The sequence below is a fragment of the Trichomonas vaginalis genome, chromosome I, assembly GCF_026262505.1.
Source record: "Trichomonas vaginalis G3 chromosome I, whole genome shotgun sequence".
Classification (NCBI taxonomy): Eukaryota; Parabasalia; order Trichomonadida; family Trichomonadidae; genus Trichomonas; species Trichomonas vaginalis.
Genome location: NC_067203.1, coordinates 22,681,350 through 22,708,486, shown reverse-complemented (window position 1 = coordinate 22,708,486; position 27,137 = coordinate 22,681,350). Strand labels below are relative to the sequence as shown.

General features: G+C 32.1%; 5 protein-coding genes and 1 pseudogene across 6 annotated transcripts, besides 7 other annotated features; 2 read left to right on the top strand and 4 right to left on the bottom strand.

Annotated features, from left to right (window-relative positions):
• Window positions 1-2,107: 2,107 nt before the first annotated feature.
• On the bottom strand, window positions 2,108-2,308 carry TVAGG3_1032800 (spectrin binding; the record flags this gene model as incomplete). The annotated part of the gene is made up of 1 exon (XM_001311621.1): window positions 2,108-2,308. One exon carries the CDS (start codon window positions 2,306-2,308, stop codon window positions 2,108-2,110), a length of 201 nt encoding a protein of 66 aa, XP_001311622.1.
• Window positions 2,309-2,438: 130 nt separating this feature from the next.
• Window positions 2,439-2,466: a terminal%2Cinverted (terminal inverted repeat of Mariner transposon ID:TVAGG3_1032780).
• Window positions 2,439-3,742: a mobile genetic element.
• On the top strand, window positions 2,535-3,662 carry TVAGG3_1032790 (Mariner transposase; the record flags this gene model as incomplete). The annotated part of the gene is made up of 1 exon (XM_051255238.1): window positions 2,535-3,662. The coding sequence occupies one exon, from the start codon at window positions 2,535-2,537 to the stop codon at window positions 3,660-3,662; it is 1,128 nt and encodes a 375-aa protein (XP_051080812.1).
• Window positions 3,715-3,742: a terminal%2Cinverted (terminal inverted repeat of Mariner transposon ID:TVAGG3_1032780).
• Window positions 3,743-4,572: 830 nt separating this feature from the next.
• On the bottom strand, window positions 4,573-4,815 carry TVAGG3_1032770 (uncharacterized protein; the record flags this gene model as incomplete). The annotated part of the gene is made up of 1 exon (XM_001311623.1): window positions 4,573-4,815. One exon carries the CDS (start codon window positions 4,813-4,815, stop codon window positions 4,573-4,575), a length of 243 nt encoding a protein of 80 aa, XP_001311624.1.
• Window positions 4,816-6,014: 1,199 nt separating this feature from the next.
• Window positions 6,015-6,464, bottom strand: TVAGG3_1032760 (uncharacterized protein; the record flags this gene model as incomplete). Its single annotated transcript, XM_051255237.1, has 1 exon — window positions 6,015-6,464. The coding sequence occupies one exon, from the start codon at window positions 6,462-6,464 to the stop codon at window positions 6,015-6,017; it is 450 nt and encodes a 149-aa protein (XP_051080811.1).
• Window positions 6,465-6,500: 36 nt separating this feature from the next.
• Window positions 6,501-8,023: a mobile genetic element.
• Window positions 8,024-18,776: 10,753 nt separating this feature from the next.
• Window positions 18,777-18,804: a terminal%2Cinverted (terminal inverted repeat of Mariner transposon ID:TVAGG3_1032730).
• Window positions 18,777-20,078: a mobile genetic element.
• On the top strand, window positions 18,873-19,998 carry TVAGG3_1032740 (annotated as a pseudogene). The gene has a single exon. A coding segment is annotated over exon 1 (1,126 nt).
• Window positions 20,051-20,078: a terminal%2Cinverted (terminal inverted repeat of Mariner transposon ID:TVAGG3_1032730).
• A 5,810-nt stretch (window positions 20,079-25,888) lies between these two features.
• On the bottom strand, window positions 25,889-26,593 carry TVAGG3_1032720 (His-Me finger endonucleases family; the record flags this gene model as incomplete). The annotated part of the gene is made up of 1 exon (XM_051255236.1): window positions 25,889-26,593. One exon carries the CDS (start codon window positions 26,591-26,593, stop codon window positions 25,889-25,891), a length of 705 nt encoding a protein of 234 aa, XP_051080810.1.
• Window positions 26,594-27,137: the final 544 nt, after the last annotated feature.

Genomic DNA, 27,137 nt, shown 5'->3' with positions numbered 1-27,137 from the left:
CCAAAGTTTTACCACCATAATAATCATATAATTCAAGTAAAAGGGGGGAACTTCGTCGACAACTAAGGTATCGACCAAAATTGTTCCCATTATGCTTGACATATGAAGTATAGTAATAGTGTGTATGGACTCATAGAATGACTTTCGTTTGATTTCGAGATATATTATCATCTTCTAGAATATCCATATTTTACTTGATAACCCATATGTATTATCGTATTATGAAAATTAAACGAAAAAATATGGCTCAAGACGAGCAAAATTCGATGCTAAAAAAGTAAATTGTTTATTGATTAGGGTGCTTTCAGGTATTTTTCTGAAGGAACACTTTATTCGTTTTTCTTTCTACATTTGAATATAAAACATGCACAAATAAGTATTTATAATTAAAAAAATTATTCGAATTGGGTAATTAAATCGTTAGATCTTAGATTTTATTAACTATTTCTTCTTAAAATGCGACTGTGATAATGGGAACTGTGTATGAGAGTTGCAGTATTGTTAAATTGCGCGGAATGTTGATAAGTTTCAAAAACGATTTGTAGTATGTTCAAGTATATTAGAATTTAATAATATGGGATAGCATCGACTGCAAACAATAGATTTTAAGTGATTGATGAAAATCGATATCAATATTTAAAATTTTCGAGGTTTGTTTGACTGATAGCAATTGCTTTTGACACCTAGAATGAAGTTCTCCTTGGTGAGTTTCTCCAAATTTTTTCCATTTTAGAAAAAGCCTATGCAATTTTCTAGAAAATGATAACGTTTTTTTCAATTCTCGATTTTTTTTTGGAAAAATGAGGTTAATTTTTTTGAAAATTTATAATTTAGAGAGAAATAAACCTTTTTATTTTTGTTATTCTATAATATTTCTATTAAAATATATCACTTATACAGCAAAATCATATAACTATTTTTCAAAGATATAGAAACAAAGTATATATTCCTAAATTATAAATCAGTCATAGTTTACTATCAAAAATAATATATTATTCTATATAGATAACCATCCATTGTTAGTAATTTAAAATTATTTCTGGTTCAAATTAAGGATTATCTTCACATGTTTAGAAAATATTGTAAAAATCCAGAAAACAATCAATAATATCATGATTTTATTAACAGATGAGTTCAAGATATATATTGTGATTTGATTTTCGATAATAAATCTGAATCAAATGTATATTAAACTCGCACATTTAGTCTTCTTATCATAATAATGTTATCGTCTAGTGACTATGGCTACAAAACAAGCAACTTTAGATCTGTATCTCATAATCAAACGGAAGTTAAGATAAGATATTTGAGATTTTATCAACTAGTAGTATGCATGATACTATACCAGAATGACTAGTCAATCTGTTGTCTTAATATCGTTTTAATTTTTTTATGCCAAAATAGTACTCTGGCTATCATTGGCAATGCGTAAGGTTGCTACTGTTGTAATATTTCGAAAAAATAAAGGTATTTGGTATTGCAAGCAAAGCTAATTCAACAGAAATTGTCAATTTCTTAGTTGAACATGGTGCTACGAATATCAAATAATTCTTTTTCTAGTTGCTCGATTCTATATTGATACAAGATATAGTAATGTCGGCACTATTTCAGAATAAACATTCCATATCGTATGCAATTTTTTCTCATCGGCTCCTCTCAATTTCTGGCAAAATTGGTATTTTTTGATATTAAATATCAAAAAACTATCTCATTGTAATTCTTCACATCTTAATGTAATGCTCAAATTTTAGGCTTCTTGTATTCTTACAAAGGAATAGATAAATTGATTTTCGTATTTTGTGGCTATTTAACTAAAATTCTTGTTCATTTGGATAAAATTTTGTGAAAGAACATAATTTGGAGATAAACTTTTATGTCAGAAAAATTTAGAGAATGTCAGAAAAGTGCACCCTTAAAAAATTATTATCTAATCTAGTTCCTTCCCAATAGTACATCGCAAAAAAAACTTAAAATCTAGATTTAGGATGATGAAGATATAGGAAAGTGTGTGAAATTAAAAAGTAAAATTAATAATTTAAGTTTATTCATTAGAATAAATCAATTAAAAAAAGAATTTTGAAGTTCCAAAAGGTTGAAAAAGAGTGGTCTAATTTATATTGGCGCCATACTCTACTAGTAATTCGAGCATTTCATAATTGGAAGCCTTAATTGCATAATGAATTGGACTCAAACCATACCGATCGACATAGTTTACATTTGCTCCACGAGATAACAAATTTCTCGCAACATCAACACGATTATTAATTATTGCAAGAATTAAAGGAGATTTGCCAGTATTGTCATTCATCGCTTTATAAAAACGATCTAATCGATTGATGTTGAAGCCCTTCGATTTGATATAATTTATTATTTCATTCTTGCCCATTTCGCATGCCAAATCATATGGAGTTTGACCTTGAACATCTTCGACATAAATATAGGGTGTCCAAAGGTGCGTTTAGCACAGCGCTCTATATGAGACTATTAAAGGAGATATATGCTGATTATAAATATATAATAAAAAATATGAATATATGTATATGATGAGTATGTTGTATTTTGGCGCCATGCCGGGATATAAAATGAATTTTGAGACAAGAGGCAGTTTCGCGGGAAATTTTGGCGGGATTTTTTTCATTTTTTTAATGAATCATAAAGAAAACATCCTCGCTCTTGCAAAAAAATGCAAAGACTGTAAAAAAATCTACGAGACATTGGTAAAATGCTTCGGTATGGATGCTCCTAGCTATTCCACTGTAACGTATCATGTTAGGATGTATCACTTCATGAACAAAAAGGCGCCCATCATAAAAATTGACAAAAAATCGCCGGATCAAAGAAAAATCAAAGCAATTCTTCAAGCGCTAGATGAAGACCCAAGAGCATCACTCAGAAGGATAGAGGAGATGACAAAGATACCACGTACAACAGTCAGTTATTATTTGCACAATTATTTGAACTACAAACTAGCGTATACACGTTGGGTTCCGCACAACCTTAATTCAGTTCAAAAAAAATCTAGAGTCCAATCTTCGAAAGAGCTCCTCTCTATATTGGGTGCGTATCAATCCAAGAAGTTTCGCTTTTTAGTAACAGGGGACGAGTCTTGGTTTCAATATGCAACAGAAGCCAAAATCATGTGGATCCCGAAGGATGAAAATCCGCAAACATTCCCGAAGAAAAAAATTGACACACCAATGATGATGTTGTCGGTTTTTTGGGGCGTGAATGGCATCATCGCAATTGATATTCTTCAAAAACCTAATACGATGAATGCTCAGTATCTAATTGACAATGTTCTTACTCAAATTATCAATTCTGATGAGTTTGAGAAATCCAAACAACAAAAACAAAAGTTTGCAATTCATTTAGATAATTCAAGAGTTCACAAAAGTCATAAGGTAATGAATTACTTGGTGGAAAACAATGTCAAAGTTGTTCCAAACCCAATTTATTCACCTGATATTGCACCCTCTGACTTTTATTTATTCGGCACGCTAAAAAAGAGAGCTGAAGGACGCGAATTCGCGAGTCCAGATGATCTTGAAAATTTTGTAAGAGAGCAATTTGAGCAATTTTCTCATGATGATTTAAAGCGTGTCTTTCAAGCCTGGATCGATCGCTGCGAACGCGTGATTGAATCCAATGGTGATTATATTTAAATAAACTTTATATATATGTAACTTGTTTATTTCTATTCGCAGTATTCAGGTTTGTGCTAAACACACCTTTGGACACCCTATATTTGCACTGTGTGAAATAAGATAATCGAAAATCGCTGAGTTATTACTTTTGACAGTGTAATGGAGTGGACATAAACCTGTATTATCTTTAGCATTGACGTCTGCTGAATTTTCAACAAGGAGTTGTACCATCTCGTATCTGTTTAAGTTAGCTGCAACCATGAGGGGTGTTTTTCCATCGTTTTTGGCAATATAGTTAGTATGGTTATCTTGGGTACGGCGGCACTGCGTTCCACCTTACCCAACTTAACCTTAAATATTTACAAAACCGTCTGACTTCACTAATGACTTCACTAACGACTTCACTAACATTTTCACTAACGAACTCACTAATGTAAAAATAAACGTTCTCACTATCGTTCTCACTAACGACTTCACTAATGTTCTCATAAATTTTCCTCAATATCTTCATCATCAGTGTTAACCCTATTGTAGTCATACTTGAAGCCATAAACTTTCTCTAACTTCTTAACGTACAATTTACATAACTTACCTTCGTCATCGTATGGTTTAATGATATAACTATTTCTATCTTTATACACAGTCAATGAAAAGTCAACTGGTCTCGGATGTATTTGAAAGAACATGTTATGCTCAGGAAGGAAGAATAAATGTTTAAATGTATGTTTGTTATACTGTGGAATTCGAATGAGTTGCTTTTGTTCTGTCATTTACATCCAAATAAAAAATAAAATAAAAAATAAACTTAAAAATTAATGATATCACCACCCTCACACGTATGAAAACATAGCACAAAAATAAATTTAGGTGAAGTGGTGAGATCTAACCCGATTTCTAACCCGATTTCTAACCTGTTGAATTCATTGCTTTATAACTCACTGTCGTCTGCTTTCTCCAACTCTTCTAACTTCTTCTTAAGTTCAGCAATGTTGTCCTCATGAAGTTTAATCTTTCTCAAAATTCCTTCTTTATCTAATGGTTGCTTTATCTTTCTAAACTGAACTCTACCATCCTTCATAGTATGAATGTAAAAACCTTCTGGAATAATTCCTGATTTAATGTATTCTACCAAAAACTTTTGTTTCATTGCTTCAGTGACTTTAGTCGTCATTTTACTCTAAGGTGAAGCTAGCACAGCGATAATGGATTTCATGACTTTTTAGTATTTCATGCAATCTTAACAGATAGCCTTACAAGTACTTCCAGTGTCCCTAGCTGTCCCTCCTTTTTATATAACTCCATGACATTTATAATCTCGCGAAACTTAACAGGTAGCATAACAGATTAAAATCAGATGAGGTTTTGAACCAAATTTTCTAAGCAACGTTGTCAAGGATTTTTGAGGAACTAGGGACAGAGTGTGGCAAAGTCCAAGATTTAATTTATCTTCATCTGTTTCATCAGCTATCTCATCTAATATGCCAATATTTTATTCATAACTCGTGGCAAACCCACTAACTTTCGTTATGTTCATCTGCGTGCTTCATCTGATAGAAAGTATGACTTTCATTAACTCTGTGAGATAATGAAAACTACTAGGGACAGAGACCATGGCAAAGTTTATGACTTTCATTATTTCCAGAACTTAATGAAAACTACTAGGGACAGAGACCATGGCAAAGTTCATGATTTAATTTATTCTCTCACTAACAACAAACACAAACTCCAACACTAACATCAAGTACTAACCTCAGCACAAATGACAAACACTAACAACAAACACAAACTCCAACACTAACATCAAGTACTAACCTCAGCACAAATGACAAACACTAACAACAAACACAAACTCCAACACTAACATCAAGTACTAACCTCAGCACAAATGACAAACACTAACAACAAACACAAACTCCAACACTAACATCAAGTACTAACCTCAGCACAAATGACAAACACTAACAACAAACACAAACTCCAACACTAACATCAAGTACTAACCTCAGCACAAATGACAAACACTAACAACAAACACAAACTCCAACACTAACATCAAGTACTAACCTCAGCACAAATGACAAACACAAACTCCAACACTAACATCAAGTACTAACCTCAGCACAAATGACAAACACTAACAACAAACACAAACTCCAACACTAACGACAAGTACTAACTTCAGCACAAATGACAAACACTAACAACAAACACAAACTCCAACACTAACATCAAGTACTAACCTCAGCACAAATGACAAACACTAACAACAAACACAAACTCCAACACTAACGACAAGTACTAACTTCAGCACAAATGACAAACACTAACAACAAACACAAACTCCAACACTAACGACAAAAATAAATATCCTCACTTCTTAACAAAGTAATATGTGCTTCTTACACCACCATAGCTCAAACGTTTCTTTTCAAACATCGATTGAAACTTATTTTGAGCCATTGGCTTTAGTCTCTTTTTCTTCAAATACGCCAAGAAATCTTCTTCACATCTTTTCACTTCATAGCCTTCTTTAAACTCCTCCTTGTTAAGTTCTATGAAATCCTTTATCTCATTCTTTGTTGCAATGGCTTCTTCACGAACGACATCGTGAACTATTTCATCATTGCATTCATATATGACCTCCTCACTGTTCTCATGAACTATTTCAACACTGTTCTCATGTATGACCTCCTCACTGTCTTTCATAAGCGTTTCAAAGTCTCCTTTACTCATTACTTCAATCTCATGCTGTTCACAGTAGTACTTAAACTCACTGTATATGTCTTTGTTGTATGTTATATTGCTTCCCATGTACTCCATGAATTTTTCAAGCACTTCCTCATAATTCACTGTTTCTTTCTTTCCACGACCTTCTAATATCATACTTGCTTCGTAAATATAACTTCGTGCAGAACCGTCTCGCTTTCTACTTCTCTTCACAAATTCTCTCATCTTGCCGCCAAATACATTTGAACTACATGCAAAGAATTCATTCTCCTTCGCAAATTCTTTATATCTTCTGTAGCACTCTGTACAATTCCATCCGGATACAAACTTTTCATAGAACTCCTCGTAAAACATTTGGTAAGGTGTTTTGTTCATTTCGATGAGTTCTTGTTTAGCCCTGGTGAATGGTATCTTCCTTACATCAAATTCACTTAAATCTTTCTTCATGAAGTACGTCAGTAAGTTTGAATAAAACTCTTCATTAAAGCTTTCAATGAGATTTGAGAAATATTCGTAATTTCCTTTGTATCTGCTGCTTACGTCAATGACAACAAATCTTCTGTCGTCTTTGTCAATCTTTACTGAGTTGAAGTTGTTAGATATCATGATGATATTACAAACATTCTCTATCTTTCTTACTGGCTGACACTTCTGATTTAAGTCCAACTGAGTCTCTGTTACTATTGACTTTAGTGCGTTCGTGGTTCATGACCTTAGACGTATCGCATGAGCTTAGTTCATTGCATACGATGAGCTTCATGTTCTCAATAGCAGCATTGAATCTACCAACCACATTCTCTATTGCCGTTATATTATTGTTGGCGTACTTGCTAATGAGCTCGCATAGAACATTACTAAGTACATTCTTACCAGTTCCTTGCTTTCCTGTTAACAAAAAGTACTGTTCCAGTCTTTCCACAAGGATTTTGAACGATGTAGGCGAACCAGTTCAAAACATACTCATAAAGCTCTTCATCCTCATTACATATGACATCGTGAACATGTTTCAAATATCCTTCAATAATGCTTTCATCTACTTCATTCAGTACCTCATACTCATATCCTCTGAAATAGCTGTAAATGTCATCTCTTTCGTCAAAGAATCTCATGCCTGACTTCATAAGATAGTTCTTGTTCTGACCCGCTTCATAAATCATCAGTGCGTTCACATCCTTCTCTTCAATACGTCCTACATAAACACTCTTCATGAGCTTATTGAATTCCTTGCTATCTACTGACACAAGTGTTGTTGTGTCTCGTATTCCATCATAATCTTTCACTAGATATGTCATACGTGCTCCGTCAATAACGACAACACATCTTCTTAAGTCATTTATAACACTAACTATGTCAATACCTTTTCACTCATGTACTTATTTCTTCTCAAGTCCTTTAGTGTGAAAGTGTCTCTAAGTTCTATTTCAAGCAATTCATTTACATGTCCTTTTGCAATACTTCTCTATAAAATATTTCTGTCGTTCTTTACTAAGTTTCTTAACAGCTCTGAAGAACCATGTGTTTTGACTCAAACATCCTTCACAACTTCTCTCATTCATTCCTAGTTCTTTCATGTCATTATCTTCAACCTCTATGGTCTCATTGACTAAGGTCAAAGGGTTCTTAGTCATTGCTGGTCTTATCTGAAACAATGTTTGTGCAACAGGTTTAACTAGTTCAGCAACGTCCTTCCTTAATATGAATAGCTGTTTCCACTCATCTTTGCTAACAGTTCTTTCATAACCACCGACAGTAATGATTTCATTTGCTGACCTTAGACGCTTATGTTCTATCATTTGTATTGCTTTTGTGTAAGGCTTTCGTGAGCATAGGTTGTATATGTCATTCCTGCAATGTTCATTCATGCCAATAGTACTAAATCCTTTCTTTGCTGTTGAGTGCATAATATCCATTAGTTCCTGTGTTCGTATTGCTGTCTCATAAAAATACAACAAGACCTTTGTCATCTATGACGTACTTACCGAAAACATTGCTTATATTCTTTAACCATGAAATAACATCCTCATTCATGCTGTCAAACATGAAAGTAAGGTCTTACATACTCTTCACTTATAAGATACTCCACAAAATACTTGTTAAACTCTATGTCCTCGTGAGCGATTTCATTAGGTTTGATATTAGTTCCTTTTGTCATTGCTGTCATGTACTTCACTCTCATAGTTCCTTTCAATAGCTAAAAATACTTCATTGTTTCATAACTGCTCTAAATTCTGTTTCAAAATTCGTACAACATAACTTTTAACATTAGTGAAAAGAACATGAGCGAAACAACAACATCTAACATTACAGAAGAAGTCAATGACAATGCCGATGAAAACATTACAGAAGGAGCTAGTGAAAATATTGACGAGTTCAGTGAGGAAGAAGATATTGAGGACGTCAATGAGAACGTTAGTGGGAACAAACTCAATGGGAAACATTGAGAAATCATGAAGATTATGAGATTTGTACGACATATCCTTTTACTATTCGTCGAAAAGAAAGACAAACATATTATTGAGTGAATACTTAAATAATTATGGTTATATTGTGCTTAGTTTAAACACAAAATGTACTTAAAGCATAGAATTATTGCAGAACAGTGGATTGAAAATCCAAAACAATTTGAAAGAAATAGACCATATAAATCATGATAGAACGGACAACAGAATCTCAACCTTCGTTGGTGTTCTAGATCTGAAAACAATAGAAATAAAAGCAAGTATGGCGATATAGTTTATGAGTTCGTTGATGAAATATCTGACGAAGCTGTTGAAATAACGATTATGGTAAGCATTCGTTTGAGTTCTACTACTATGTTGAGAATGAGGACGCATTCTATTATTATACAGGTCTTAACTATCGAAAAACTTCATATAAACTTTACAAAAAACAGGCGCTGCTTATGTTTGTATGATAGATACAGAAAACAAGAGTGTAATCTATATTCATAACAAATTCAAACCTTGTACGGCTTCATGTAGGACAAACATTATTTTTCAACACTAACGCCAACACGTAGGACAAACATTCATGACTAACATTACTGTATAACATAGACACTAACTTCATCGAAACTAAACGTAAATGTTTTGTCATGACTTCATCGTATATGTTTTGTCATAACTTCTTCGTAAATGTTTTGTCAAGACTTCATCGAACTTAAACGTAAATGTTTTCAGTGTCACCACGCCACCATGTGTCACCAGGTTATTTAACTTCTCTTAAAATTACTGACAACATGACATTTTGACAACAGTCCAGGAAATAAATTTTATCGTAAATGTTTACGTTAATGTTTTCATTAATGATTTCGTAAATGTTTTGTCATGATTTCATCGTATATGTTTTGTTATGACTTCATCGAAACTAAACGTAAATGTTTTGTCATGACTTCATCGTATATGTTTTGTCATGACTTCATCGTATATGTTTTGTCATGATTTCATCGTATATGTTTTGTCATGATTTCATCGAAACTAAACGTATATGATTTGTCATGACTTCATCGTATATGTTTTATCATGATTTCATCGTAAATGTTTTGTCATGATTTCATCGAAACTAAACGTAAATGTTTTGTCATGACTTCATCGTATATGATTTGTCATGATTTCATCGTAAATGTTTTGTCATGACTTCATCGTTTATGTTTTGTCATGACTTCTTCGTAAACACTTTGTCAAGACTTCTTCGTATATGTTTTGTCAAGATTTCATCGTATATGTTTTGTCATGACTTCATCGTAAATGTTTTGTCATGACTTCATCGTAAATGTTTTGTCATGACTTCATTGTAAACTAAACGTAAATGTTTTGTTATGACTTCATCGTAAATGTTTTGTCATGACTTCATCGTAAACACTTTGTCGAAACTTCATCGTAAATGTTTTGTCATGACTTTGTCAAGATTTCATCGAAACTTCTTCGTAAACACTTTGTCGAAACTTCATCGTAAATGTTTTGTCATGACTTTGTCAAGATTTCATCGAAACTTCTTCGTATATGTTTTATCATGATTTCATCGTAAATGTTTTGTCATGATTTCATCGTATATGTTTTGTCAAGATTTCATCGTAAATGTTTTGTCATGATTTCATCGTAAATGTTTTGTCATGACTTCTTCGTAAACACTTTGTCATGACTTCTTCGTATATGTTTTGTCATGACTTCTTCGTATATGTTTTGTTATGACTTCTTCGTATATGTTTTGTCATGATTTCATCGTATATGTTTTGTCATGACTTCTTCGTATATGTTTTGTCATGACTTCATCGTAAACTAAATGTATATGTTTTGTCAAGATTTCATCGTATATGTTTTGTTATGATTTCATCGTAAATGTTTTGTCAAGATTTCATCGTAAATGTTTTGTCATGATTTCATCGTAAATGTTTTGTCATGACTTCTTCGTAAACACTTTGTCATGACTTCTTCGTATATGTTTTGTCATGACTTCTTCGTATATGTTTTGTTATGACTTCTTCGTATATGTTTTGTCATGATTTCATCGTATATGTTTTGTCATGACTTCTTCGTATATGTTTTGTCATGACTTCATCGTAAACTAAACGTATATGTTTTGTCAAGATTTCATCGTATATGTTTTGTTATGATTTCATCGTAAATGTTTTGTCAAGATTTCATCGAAACTAAACGTAAATGTTTTGTTATGACTTCATCGTATATGTTTTGTTATGACTTTGTCAAGATTTCATCGTAAATGTTTTGTCATGACTTCATCGTAAATGTTTTGTCATGACTTCATTGTAAACTAAACGTAAATGTTTTGTTATGACTTCATCGTAAATGTTTTGTCATGACTTCTTCGTAAACACTTTGTCATGACTTCTTCGTATATGTTTTGTCATGACTTCTTCGTATATGTTTTGTTATGACTTCTTCGTATATGTTTTGTCATGATTTCATCGTATATGTTTTGTCATGACTTCTTCGTATATGTTTTGTCATGACTTCATCGTAAACTAAACGTATATGTTTTGTCAAGATTTCATCGTATATGTTTTGTTATGATTTCATCGTAAATGTTTTGTCAAGATTTCATCGTAAATGTTTTGTCATGATTTCATCGTAAATGTTTTGTCATGACTTCTTCGTAAACACTTTGTCATGACTTCTTCGTATATGTTTTGTCATGACTTCTTCGTATATGTTTTGTTATGACTTCTTCGTATATGTTTTGTCATGATTTCATCGTATATGTTTTGTCATGACTTCTTCGTATATGTTTTGTCATGACTTCATCGTAAACTAAACGTATATGTTTTGTCAAGATTTCATCGTATATGTTTTGTTATGATTTCATCGTAAATGTTTTGTCAAGATTTCATCGAAACTAAACGTAAATGTTTTGTTATGACTTCATCGTATATGTTTTGTTATGACTTTGTCAAGATTTCATCGTAAATGTTTTGTCATGACTTCATCGTAAATGTTTTGTCATGACTTCATTGTAAACTAAACGTAAATGTTTTGTTATGACTTCATCGTAAATGTTTTGTCATGACTTCATCGTAAACACTTTGTCGAAACTTCATCGTAAATGTTTTGTCATGACTTTGTCAAGATTTCATCGAAACTTCTTCGTAAACACTTTGTCGAAACTTCATCGTAAATGTTTTGTCATGACTTTGTCAAGATTTCATCGAAACTTCTTCGTATATGTTTTATCATGATTTCATCGTAAATGTTTTGTCATGATTTCATCGTATATGTTTTGTCAAGATTTCATCGTAAATGTTTTGTCATGATTTCATCGTAAATGTTTTGTCATGACTTCTTCGTAAACACTTTGTCATGACTTCTTCGTATATGTTTTGTCATGACTTCTTCGTATATGTTTTGTTATGACTTCTTCGTATATGTTTTGTCATGATTTCATCGTATATGTTTTGTCATGACTTCTTCGTATATGTTTTGTCATGACTTCATCGTAAACTAAACGTATATGTTTTGTCAAGATTTCATCGTATATGTTTTGTTATGATTTCATCGTAAATGTTTTGTCAAGATTTCATCGTAAATGTTTTGTCATGATTTCATCGTAAATGTTTTGTCATGACTTCTTCGTAAACACTTTGTCATGACTTCTTCGTATATGTTTTGTCATGACTTCTTCGTATATGTTTTGTCATGACTTCTTCGTATATGTTTTGTCATGATTTCATCGTATATGCTTTGTCAAAACTTCTTCGTATATGTTTTTGTCATGACTTCATCGTAAACTAAACGTATATGTTTTGTCAAGATTTCATCGTATATGTTTTGTTATGATTTCATCGTAAATGTTTTGTCAAGATTTCATCGAAACTAAACGTAAATGTTTTGTTATGACTTCATCGTATATGTTTTGTTATGACTTTGTCAAGATTTCATCGTAAATGTTTTGTTATGACTTCATCGTAATGAGTGTAAATGACTCAAAAATAATGTTTAGGTGAAGAGGTGAGATCTCACCTGTTTTTTCACCTGTTTTTTCACCCTCGTGAATTTACACCAAAAATAATGATTTGTCATGATTTCATCGTAAATGTTTTGTCAAGATTTCATCGTAATGAGTGTAAATGACCCAAAAATAATGTTTAGGGTAGAAGGTTAGATCTAACCTGATATCTACCCTCATTTCTACCCTCATGAATTTTCATGACTTCATCGTAAACACTTTGTCAAAACTTCTTCGTATATGTTTTGTTATGACTTCATCGTAAATGTTTTGTCAAGATTTCATCGTAAATGCTTCATCGAACTTCTTCGTATATGTTTTGTCAAAACTTTCTCATGATTTCATCGTAATGAGTGTAAATGACCCAAAAATAATGTTTAGGGTAGAAGGTTAGATCTAACCTGATATCTACCCTCATTTCTACCCTCATGAATTTTCATGACTTCATCGTAAACACTTTGTCAAAACTTCTTCGTATATGTTTTGTTTGACTTCATCGTAAATGTTTTGTCAAGATTTCATCGTAAATGCTTCATCGAACTTCTTCGTATATGTTTTGTCAAAACTTTCTCATGATTTCATCGTAATGAGTGTAAATGACCCAAAAATAATGTTTAGGGTAGAAGGTTAGATCTAACCTGATATCTACCCTCATTTCTACCCTCATGAATTTTCATGACTTCATCGTAAACACTTTGTCAAAACTTCTTCGTATATGTTTTGTTATGACTTCATCGTAAATGTTTTGTCAAAACTTCATCGTAAATGCTTCATCAACTTCATCGTAAATGTTTTGTCAAGATTTCATCGTAAATGTTTTGTTATGACTTCATCGTAAATGTTTTGTCATGACTTCATCGTAAATGCTTCATCGAACTTCTTCGTATATGTTTTGTCATGATTTCATCGTAATGAGTGTAAATGACCCAAAAAATAATGTTTAGGGTAGAAGGTTAGATCTAACCTGATATCTACCCTCATTTCTACCCTCATGAATTTTCATGACTTCATCGTAAAACACTTTGTCAAAAACTTCTTCGTATATGTTTTGTTATGACTTCATCGTAAATGATTTGTCAAGATTTCATCGTAAATGCTTCATCGAACTTCATCGTATATGTTTTGTCAAGATTTCATCGTATATGAATTTTCATGACTTCATCGTAAACACTTTGTCAAAACTTCTTCGTATATGTTTTGTTATGACTTCATCGTAAATGTTTTGTCATGACTTCATCGTAAATGCTTCATCGAACTTCTTCGTATATGTTTTGTCATGATTTCATCGTAATGAGTGTAAATGACCCAAAAATAATGTTTAGGGTAGAAGGTTAGATCTAACCTGATATCTACCCTCATTTCTACCCTCATGAATTTTCATGACTTCATCGTAAACACTTTGTCAAAACTTCTTCGTATATGTTTTTGTTATGACTTCATCGTAAATGTTTTGTCAAGATTTCATCGTAAATGCTTCATCGAACTTCTTCGTATATGTTTTGTCAAAACTTTCTCATGATTTCATCGTAATGAGTGTAAATGACCCAAAAATAATGTTTAGGGTAGAAGGTTAGATCTAACCTGATATCTACCCTCATTTCTACCCTCATGAATTTTCATGACTTCATCGTAAATGTTTTGTCAAGATTTCATCGTAAATGTTTTGTCATGACTTCATCGTAAATGTTTTGTCAAAACTTCATCGTAAATGCTTCATCGAACTTCTTCGTATATGTTTTGTCATGATTTCATCGTAATGAGTGTAAATGACCCAAAAATAATGTTTAGGGTAGAAGGTTAGATCTAACCTGATATCTACCCTCATTTCTACCCTCATGAATTTTCATGACTTCATCGTAAACACTTTGTCATGACTTCATCGTAAACTAAACGTAAATGTTTTGTCAAGATTTCATCGTATATGTTTTGTTATGATTTCATCGTAAATGTTTTGTCAAGATTTCATCGTAAATGTTTTGTCATGATTTCATCGTAAATGTTTTGTCATGACTTCTTCGTAAACACTTTGTCATGACTTCTTCGTATATGTTTTGTCATGACTTCTTCGTATATGTTTTGTTATGACTTCTTCGTATATGTTTTGTCATGATTTCATCGTATATGTTTTGTCATGACTTCTTCGTATATGTTTTGTCATGACTTCATCGTAAACTAAACGTATATGTTTTGTCAAGATTTCATCGTATATGTTTTGTTATGATTTCATCGTAAATGTTTTGTCAAGATTTCATCGAAACTAAACGTAAATGTTTTGTTATGACTTCATCGTATATGTTTTGTTATGACTTTGTCAAGATTTCATCGTAAATGTTTTGTTATGACTTCATCGTAATGAGTGTAAATGACTCAAAAATAATGTTTAGGTGAAGAGGTGAGATCTCACCTGTTTTTTCACCTGTTTTTTCACCCTCGTGAATTTACACCAAAAATAATGATTTGTCATGATTTCATCGTAAATGTTTTTCAAGATTTCATCGTAATGAGTGTAAATGACCCAAAAATAATGTTTAGGGTAGAAGGTTAGATCTAACCTGATATCTACCCTCATTTCTACCCTCATGAATTTTCATGACTTCATCGTAAACACTTTGTCAAAACTTCTTCGTATATGTTTTGTTATGACTTCATCGTAAATGTTTTGTCATGACTTCATCGTAAATGCTTCATCGAACTTCTTCGTATATGTTTGTCATGATTTCATCGTAATGAGTGTAAATGACCCAAAAATAATGTTTAGGGTAGAAGGTTAGATCTAACCTGATATCTACCCTCATTTCTACCCTCATGAATTTTTCATGACTTCATCGTAAACACTTTGTCAAAACTTCTTCGTATATGTTTTGTTATGACTTCATCGTAAATGTTTTGTCAAGATTTCATCGTAAATGCTTCATCGAACTTCTTCGTATATGTTTTGTCAAAACTTTCTCATGATTTCATCGTAATGAGTGTAAATGACCCAAAAATAATGTTTAGGGTAGAAGGTTAGATCTAACCTGATATCTACCCTCATTTCTACCCTCATGAATTTTCATGACTTCATCGTAAACACTTTGTCAAAACTTCTTCGTATATGTTTTGTTATGACTTCATCGTAAATGTTTTGTCAAAACTTCATCGTAAATGCTTCATCGAACTTCATCGTAAATGTTTTGTCAAGATTTCATCGTAAATGTTTTGTTATGACTTCATCGTAAATGTTTTGTCATGACTTCATCGTAAATGCTTCATCGAACTTCTTCGTATATGTTTTGTCATGATTTCATCGTAATGAGTGTAAATGACCCAAAAATAATGTTTAGGGTAGAAGGTTAGATCTAACCTGATATCTACCCTCATTTCTACCCTCATGAATTTTCATGACTTCATCGTAAACACTTTGTCAAAACTTCTTCGTATATGTTTTGTTATGACTTCATCGTAAATGTTTTGTCAAGATTTCATCGTAAATGCTTCATCGAACTTCATCGTATATGTTTTGTCAAAACTTTCTCATGATTCATCGTAATGAGTGTAAATGACCCAAAAATAATGTTTAGGGTAGAAGGTTAGATCTAACCTGATATCTACCCTCATTTCTACCCTCATGAATTTTCATGACTTCATCGTAAATGTTTTGTCAAGATTTCATCGTAAATGTTTTGTCATGACTTCATCGTAAATGTTTTGTCAAAACTTCATCGTAAATGCTTCATCGAACTTCTTCGTATATGTTTTGTCATGATTTCATCGTAATGAGTGTAAATGACCCAAAAATAATGTTTAGGGTAGAAGGTTAGATCTAACCTGATATCTACCCTCATGAATTTTCATGACTTCATCGTAAACACTTTGTCATGACTTCATCGTAAACTAAACGTAAATGCTTTGTCAAGACTTCTTCGTATATGTTTTGTCAAGACTTCATCGTATATGTTTTGTCAAAACTTCATCGTAAATGCTTTGTCAAGACTTCTTCGTATATGTTTTGTCAAGATTTCATCGTAAATGTTTTGTCATGACTTCATCGTAAACTAAACGTAAATGCTTTGTCAAAACTTCATCGTATAGGCTTTGTCATGACTTCATCGTATATGTTTTGTCATGACTTCTTCGTAAATGCTTTGTCATGATTTCATCGTATATGTTTTGTCATGACTTCTTCGTAAACACTTTGTCAAAACTTCATCGTAAACTAAACGTAAATGTTTTGTCATAACTTCATCGTAAATGTTTTGTCATAACTTCATCGTAAATGCTTTGTCAAGACTTCTTCGTATATGTTTTGTCAAGATTTCATCGTAAATGTTTTGTCATGACTTCATCGTAAACTAAACGTAAATGCTTTGTCAAAACTTCATCGTATAGGCTTTGTCATGACTTCATCGTATATGTTTTGTCATGACTTCATCGTAAATGTTTTGTCATGATTTCATCGTATATGTTTTGTCATGACTTCTTCGTAAACACTTTGTCAAAACTTCATCGTAAACTAAACGTAAATGTTTTGTCATAACTTCATCGTAAATGTTTTGTCATAACTTCATCGTATATGTTTTGTCAAAACTTCATCGTAAATGCTTTGTCAAGACTTCTTCGTATATGTTTTGTCAAGATTTCATCGTAAATGTTTTGTCATGACTTCATCGTAAACTAAACGTAAATGCTTTGTCAAAACTTCATCGTATAGGCTTTGTCATGACTTCATCGTATATGTTTTGTCATGACTTCTTCGTAAATGCTTTGTCATGATTTCATCGTATATGTTTTGTCATGACTTCTTCGTAAACACTTTGTCAAACTTCATCGTAAACTAAACGTAAATGTTTTGTCATAACTTCATCGTAAATGTTTTGTCAAAACTTCATCGTAAATGCTTTGTCAAGACTTCTTCGTATATGTTTTGTCAAGATTTCATCGTAAATGTTTTGTCATGACTTCATCGTAAACTAAACGTAAATGCTTTGTCAAAACTTCATCGTATAGGCTTTGTCATGATTTCTTCGTAAATGCTTTGTCATGACTTCATCGTAAATGTTTTGTCATGATTTCATCGTATATGTTTTGTCATGACTTCTTCGTAAACACTTTGTCAAAACTTCATCGTAAACTAAACGTAAATGTTTTGTCATAACTTCATCGTAAATGTTTTGTCATAACTTCATCGTAAATGTTTTGTCATAACTTCATCGTAAATGTTTTGTCATGATTTCTTCGTAAATGCTTTGTCATGATTTCATCGTATATGTTTTGTCAAGACTTCTTCGTAAATGTTTTGTCATGATTTCATCGTATATGTTTTGTCATGATTTCATCGTAAACACTTTGTCAAAACTTCATCGTATAGGCTTTGTCATGACTTCATCGTATATGTTTTGTCATGATTTCATCGTATATGTTTTGTCATGACTTCTTCGTAAATGCTTTGTCATGATTTCTTCGTAAATGCTTTGTCATAACTTCATCGTAAACTAAACGTAAATGTTTTGTCATGATTTCTTCGTAAATGCTTTGTCATGATTTCATCGTATATGTTTTGTCAAGACTTCTTCGTAAATGTTTTGTCATGATTTCATCGTATATGTTTTGTCATGATTTCATCGTATATGTTTTGTCATGATTTCTTCGTAAATGCTTCGTTAATGCTTTGTCATGATTTCTTCGTAAATGCTTCGTAAATGCTTCGTTAATGCTTCGTAAATGCTTCGTAAATGCTTCGTAAATGTTGCTGAATTCAGCATAAAAATATTTTTAGGTGAAGAGGTGAGATCTCACATGTTTTTTCACCTCTTTTTTCACCCTGTTGAATTTACACCAAAAATATATTTTCTTTGAAAAGGTTAGATCTAACCATCTACGATAAAAAATTATTTTAGTTAAAGTCCATCAAATATTTTTAGGATACTTTCACCAAATAATGTTTATATCAGATGAAACAGTAAAGTATAGGGTGTCCAAAGGTGCGTTTAGCACAGCGCTCTATATGAGACTATTAAAGGAGATATATGCTGATTATAAATATATAATAAAAAATATGAATATATGTATATGATGAGTATGTTGTATTTTGGCGCCATGCCGGGATATAAAATGAATTTTGAGACAAGAGGCGGTTTCGCGGGAAATTTTGGCGGGATTTTTTTCATTTTTTTAATGAATCATAAAGAAAACATCCTCGCTCTTGCAAAAAAATGCAAAGACTGTAAAAAAATCTACGAGACATTGGTAAAATGCTTCTGTATGGATGCTCCTAGCTATTCCACTGTAACGTATCATGTTAGGATGTTATCACTTCATGAACAAAAAGGCGCCCATCATAAAAATTGAAAAAAATCGCCGGATCAAAGAAAAATCAAAGCAATTCTTCAAGCGCTAGATGAAGACCCAAGCGCATCACTCAGAAGGATAGAGGAGATGACAAAGATACCACGTACAACAGTCAGTTATTATTGCACAATTATTTGAACTACAAACTAGCGTATACACGTTGGGTTCCGCACAACCTTAATTCAGCTCAAAAAAAATCTAGAGTCCAATCTTCGAAAGAGCTCCTCTCTATATTGGGTGCGTATCAATCCAAGAAGTTTCGCTTTTTAGTAACAGGGGACGAGTCTTGGTTTTCAATATGCAACAGAAGCCAAAATCAATGTGGATCCCGAAGGATGAAAATCCGCAAACATTCCCGAAGAAAAAAATTGACACACCAATGATGATGTTGTCGGTTTTTTGGGGCGTGAATGGCATCATCGCAATTGATATTCTTCAAAAACCTAATACGATGAATGCTCAGTATCTAATTGACAATGTTCTTACTCAAATTATCAATTCTGATGAGTTTGAGAAATCCAAACAACAAAAACAAAAGTTTGCAATTCATTTTGATAATTCAAGAGTTCACAAAAGTCATAAGTAATGAATTACTTGTGGAAAACAATGTCAAAGTTGTTCCAAACCCAATTTATTCACCTGATATTGCACCTCTGACTTTTATTTATTCGGCACGCTAAAAAAGAGAGTTGAAGGACGCGAATTCGCGAGTCCAGATGATCTTGAAAATTTTGTAAGAGAGCAATTTGAGCAATTTTCTCATGATGATTTAAAGCGTGTCTTTCAAGCCTGGATCGATCGCTGCGAACGCGTGATTGAATCCAATGGTGATTATATTTAAATAAACTTTATATATATGTAACTTGTTTATTTCTATTCGCAGTATTCAGGTTTGTGCTAAACACACCTTTGGACACCCTATATTATATCTATTAAATCGTCTATGATGTAAATTGTGTATAGAATGAAATGAGGTTAGATCTAACCATCTACGATAAAAAATTATTTTAGTTAAAGTCCATCAAATATTTTTAGGATACTTTCACCAAATAATGTTTATATCAGATGAAACAGTAAAGTATTATATCTATTAAATCGTCTATGATGTAAACTGTGTATAGAATGAAATGAGGTTAGATCTAACCTTTTCAAAGAAAATATATTTTTGGTGTAAATTCAACAGGGTGAAAAAAGAAGTGAAAAACATGTGAGATCTCACCTCTTCACCTAAAAATATTTTTATGCTGAATTCAGCAACATTTACGAAGCATTTACGAAGCATTTACGAAGCATTAACGAAGCATTTACGAGCATTTACGAAGAAATCATGACAAAGCATTTAACGAAGCATTTACGAGAAATCATGACAAAACATATACGATGAAATCATGACAAAACATATACGATGAAATCATGACAAAACATTTACGAAGAAATCATGACAAAACATTTACGATGAAATCATGACAAAACATATACGATGAAATCATGACAAAACATATACGATGAAATCATGACAAAACACTTACGAAGAAATCATGACAAAACATTTACGATGAAGTTATGACAAAACATTTACGATGAAGTTATGACAAAACATTTACGTTTAGTTTACGATGAAGTTATGACAAAGCATTTACGAAGAAATCATGACAAAACATTTACGAAGAAGTCATGACAAAACATATACGATGAAATCATGACAAAACATATACGATGAAGTCATGACAAAGCCTATACGATGAAGTTTTGACAAAGTGTTTACGATGAAATCATGAAAAACATATACGATGAATCATGACAAAACATTTACGAAGAAAGTCTTGACAAAACATATACGATGAATCATGACAAAGCATTTACGAAGAAATCATGACAAAACATTTACGATGAAGTTATGACAAAACATTTTTACGATGAAGTTATGACAAAACATTACGTTTAGTTTACGATGAAGTTTTGACAAAGTGTTTACGAAGAAGTCATGACAAAACATATACGATGAAATCATGACAAAAACATTTACGATGAAGTCATGACAAAGCATTTACGAAGAAATCATGACAAAAGCATTTTACGAAGAAGTCATGACAAAACATACGATGAAGTCATGACAAAGCCTATACGATGAAGTTTTGACAAAGCATTTACGTTTAGTTTACGATGAAGTCATGACAAACATTTACGATGAAAATCTTACAAAACATATACGAAGAAGTCTTGACAAAGCATTTACGATGAAGTTTTGACAAAACATATACGATGAAGTCTTGACAAAACATTTACGTTTAGTTTACGATGAAGTCATGACAAAGTGTTTACGATGAAGTCATGAAAATTCATGAGGGTAGAAATGGGGTAGATATCAGGTTAGATCTAACCTTCTACCCTAAACATTATTTTTGGGGGTCATTTACACTCATTACGATGAAATCATGACAAAACATATACGAAGAAGTTCGATGAAGCATTTACGATGAAGTTTTGACAAAACATTTACGATGAAGTCATAACAAAACATATACGAAGAAGTTTTGACAAAGTGTTTACGATGAAGTCATGAAAATTCATGAGGGTAGAAATGAGGGTAGATATCAGGTTAGATCTAACCTTCTACCCTAAACATTATTTTTGGGTCATTTACACTCATTACGATGAAATCATGACAAAACATATACGAAGAAGTTCGATGAAGCATTTACGATGAAGTCATGACAAAACATTTACGATGAAGTCATAACAAAACATATACGAAGAAGTTTGACAAAGTGTTTACGATGAAGTCATGAAAATTCATGAGGGTAGAAATGAGGGTAGATATCAGGTTAGATCTAACCTTCTACCCTAAACATTATTTTTGGGTCATTTACACTCATTACGATGAAATCATGAGAAAGTTTTGACAAAACATATACGAAGAAGTTCGATGAAGCATTTACGATGAAGTCATGACAAAACATTTACGATGAAGTCATAACAAAACATATACGAAGAAGTTTTGACAAAGTGTTTACGATGAAGTCATGAAAATTCATGAGGGTAGAAATGAGGGTAGATATCAGGTTAGATCTAACCTTCTACCCTAAACATTATTTTTGGGTCATTTACACTCATTACGATGAAATCATGAGAAAGTTTTGACAAAACATATACGAAGAAGTTCGATGAAGCATTTACGATGAAATCTTGACAAATCATTTACGATGAAGTCATAACAAAACATATACGAAGAAGTTTTGACAAAGTGTTTACGATGAAGTCATGAAAATTCATATACGATGAAATCTTGACAAAACATATACGATGAAGTTCGATGAAGCATTTACGATGAAATCTTGACAAATCATTTACGATGAAGTCATAACAAAACATATACGAAGAAGTTTTGACAAAGTGTTTACGATGAAGTCATGAAAATTCATGAGGGTAGAAATGAGGGTAGATATCAGGTTAGATCTAACCTTCTACCTAAACATTATTTTTGGGTCATTTACACTCATTACGATGAAATCATGAGAAAGTTTTGACAAAACATATACGAAGAAGTTCGATGAAGCATTTACGATGAAGTCATGACAAAACATTTACGATGAAGTCATAACAAAACATATACGAAGAAGTTTTGACAAAGTGTTTACGATGAAGTCATGAAAATTCATGAGGGTAGAAATGAGGGTAGATATCAGGTTAGATCTAACCTTCTACCCTAAACATTATTTTTGGGTCATTTACACTCATTACGATGAAATCATGACAAAACATATACGAAGAAGTTCGATGAAGCATTTACGATGAAGTCATGACAAAACATTTACGATGAAGTCATAACAAAACATATACGAAGAAGTTTTGACAAAGTGTTTACGATGAAGTCATGAAAATTCATGAGGTAGAAATGAGGGTAGATATCAGGTTAGATCTAACCTTCTACCCTAAACATTATTTTTGGGTCATTTACACTCATTACGATGAAATCATGAGAAAGTTTTGACAAAACATATACGAAGAAGTTCGATGAAGCATTTACGATGAAGTCATGACAAAACATTTACGATGAAGTCATAACAAAAACATATACGAAGAAGTTTTGACAAAGTGTTTACGATGAAGTCATGAAAATTCATGAGGGTAGAAATGAGGGTAGATATCAGGTTAGATCTAACCTTCTACCCTAAACATTATTTTTGGGTCATTTACACTCATTACGATGAAATCATGAGAAAGTTTTGACAAAACATATACGAAGAAGTTCGATGAAGCATTTACGATGAAGTCATGACAAATCATTTACGATGAAGTCATAACAAAACATATACGAAGAAGTTTTGACAAAGTGTTTACGATGAAGTCATGAAAATTCATATACGATGAAATCTTGACAAAACATATACGATGAAGTTCGATGAAGCATTTACGATGAAATCTTGACAAAACATTTACGATGAAGTCATAACAAAACATATACGAAGAAGTTTTGACAAAGTGTTTACGATGAAGTCATGAAAATTCATGAGGGTAGAAATGAGGGTAGATATCAGGTTAGATCTAACCTTCTACCCTAAACATTATTTTTGGGTCATTTACACTCATTACGATGAAATCATGACAAAACATATACGAAGAAGTTCGATGAAGCATTTACGATGAAGTCATGACAAAACATTTACGATGAAGTCATAACAAAAACATATACGAAGAAGTTTTGACAAAGTGTTTACGATGAAGTCATGAAAATTCATGAGGGTAGAAATGAGGGTAGATATCAGGTTAGATCTAACCTTCTACCCTAAACATTATTTTTGGGTCATTTACACTCATTACGATGAAATCATGAGAAAGTTTTGACAAAACATATACGAAGAAGTTCGATGAAGCATTTACGATGAAGTCATGACAAAACATTTACGATGAAGTCATAACAAAACATATACGAAGAAGTTTTGACAAAGTGTTTACGATGAAGTCATGAAAATTCATGAGGGTAGAAATGAGGGTAGATATCAGGTTAGATCTAACCTTCTACCCTAAACATTATTTTTGGGTCATTTACACTCATTACGATGAAATCTTGACAAAACATTTACGATGAAATCATGACAAATCATTATTTTTGGTGTAAATTCACGAGGGTGAAAAAACAGGTGAAAAAACAGGTGAGATCTCACCTCTTCACCTAAACATTATTTTTGAGTCATTTACACTCATTACGATGAAGTCATAACAAAACATTTACGATGAAATCTTGACAAAGTCATAACAAAACATATACGATGAAGTCATAACAAAACATTTACGTTTAGTTTCGATGAAATCTTGACAAAACATTTACGATGAAATCATAACAAAACATATACGATGAAATCTTGACAAAACATATACATTTAGTTTACGATGAAGTCATGACAAAACATATACGAAGAAGTCATGACAAAACATATACGATGAAATCATGACAAAACATATACGAAGAAGTCATAACAAAACATATACGAAGAAGTCATGACAAAACATATACGAAGAAGTCATGACAAAGTGTTTACGAAGAAGTCATGACAAAACATTTACGATGAAATCATGACAAAACATTTACGATGAAATCTTGACAAAACATATACGATGAAATCATGACAAAACATTTACGATGAAATCATGATAAAACATATACGAAGAAGTTTTCGATGAAATCTTGACAAAGTCATGACAAAACATTTACGATGAAGTTTCGACAAAGTGTTTACGAAGAAGTTTCGATGAAATCTTGACAAAGTCATGACAAAACATTTACGATGAAGTTTCGACAAAGTGTTTACGATGAAGTCATGACAAAACATTTACGATGAAGTCATAACAAAACATTTACGTTTAGTTTACGATGAAGTCATGACAAAACATTTACGATGAAGTCATGACAAAACATTTACGATGAAGTTCGATGAAGCATTTACGATGAAGTCATGACAAAACATATACGATGAAATCTTGACAAAACATATACGAAGAAGTCTTGACAAAGTGTTTACGAAGAAGTCATGACAAAACATAAACGATGAAGTCATGACAAAACATTTACGATGAAATTTTGACAAAACATTTACGATGAAATCATGACAAATCATATACGATGAAGTCATGACAAAACATTTACGTTTAGTTTCGATGAAATCATGACAAAACATTTACGATGAAATCATGATAAAACATATACGATGAAGTCATGACAAATCATATACGTTTAGTTTCGATGAAATCATGACAAAACATATACGATGAAATCATGACAAAACATATACGATGAAGTCATGACAAAACATATACGATGAAGTCATGACAAAACATTTACGTTTAGTTTCGATGAAGTCATAACAAAACATATACGATGAAATCATGACAAAACATTTACGAAATCATTAATGAAAACATTAACGTAAACATTTACGATAAAATTTATTTCCTGGACTGTTGTCAAAATGTCATGTTGTCAGTAATTTTAAGAGAAGTTAAATAACCTGGTGACACATGGTGGCGTGGTGACACTGAAAACATTTACGTTTAAGTTCGATGAAGTCTTGACAAAACATTTACGAAGAAGTTATGACAAAACATATACGATGAAGTCATGACAAAACATTTACGTTTAGTTTCGATGAAGTTAGTGTCTATGTTATACAGTAATGTTAGTCATGAATGTTTGTCCTACGTGTTGGCGTTAGTGTTGAAAAATAATGTTTGTCCTACATGAAGCCGTACAAGCGTTTGAATTTGTTTATGAATAAGATTACACTCTTGTTTTCTGTATCTATCATACAAACATAAGCAGCGCCTGTTTTTGTAAAGTTTATATGAAGTTTTCGATAGTTAAGACCTGTATAATAATAGAATGCGTCCTCATTCTCAACATAGTAGTAGAACTCAAACGAATGCTTACCATAATCGGTTATTTCAACAGCTTCGTCAGATATTTCATCAACGAACTCATAAACTATATCGCCATACTTGCTTTTATTTCTATTGTTTTCAGATCTAGAACACCAACGAAGGTTTGAGATTCTGTTGTCCGTTCTATCATGATTTATATGGTCTATTTCTTTCAAATTGTTTGGATTTTCAATCCACTGTTCTGCAATAATTCTATGCTTTAAGTACATTTTGTTGTTTAAACTAAGCACAATATAACCATAATTATTTAAGTATTCACTCATAATATGTTTGTCTTTCTTTCGACGAATAGTAAAAGGATATGTCGTACAAATCTCATAATCTTCATGATTTCTCAATGTTTCCCATTGAGTTTGTTCCCCACTAACGTTCTCATTGACGTCCTCAATATCTTCTTCCTCACTGAACTCGTCAATATTTTCACTAGCTCCTTCTGTAATGTTTTCATCGGCATTGTCATTGACTTCTTCTGTAATGTTAGATGTTGTTGTTTCGCTCATGTTCTTTCACTAATGTTAAAAGTTATGTTGTACGAATTTTGAACAGAATTTAGAGCAGTTATGAAACAATGAAGTATTTTTAGGCTATTGAAAGGAACTATGAGAGTGAAGTACATGACAGCAATGACAAAAGGAACTAATATCAAACCTAATGAAATCGCTCACGAGGACATAGAGTTTAACAAGTATTTTGTGGAGTATCTTATAAGTGAAGAGTATGTAAGACCTTACTTCATGTTTGACAGCATGAATGAGGATGTTATTTCATGGTTAAAGAATATAAGCAATGTTTTCGGTAAGTACGTCATAGATGACAAAGGTCTTGTTGTATTTTATGAGACAGCAATACGAACACAGGAACTAATGGATATTATGCACTCAACAGCAAAGAAAGGATTTAGTACTATTGGCATGAATGAACATTGCAGGAATGACATATACAACCTATGCTCACGAAAGCCTTACACAAAAGCAATACAAATGATAGAACATAAGCGTCTAAGGTCAGCAAATGAAATCATTACTGTCGGTGGTTATGAAAGAA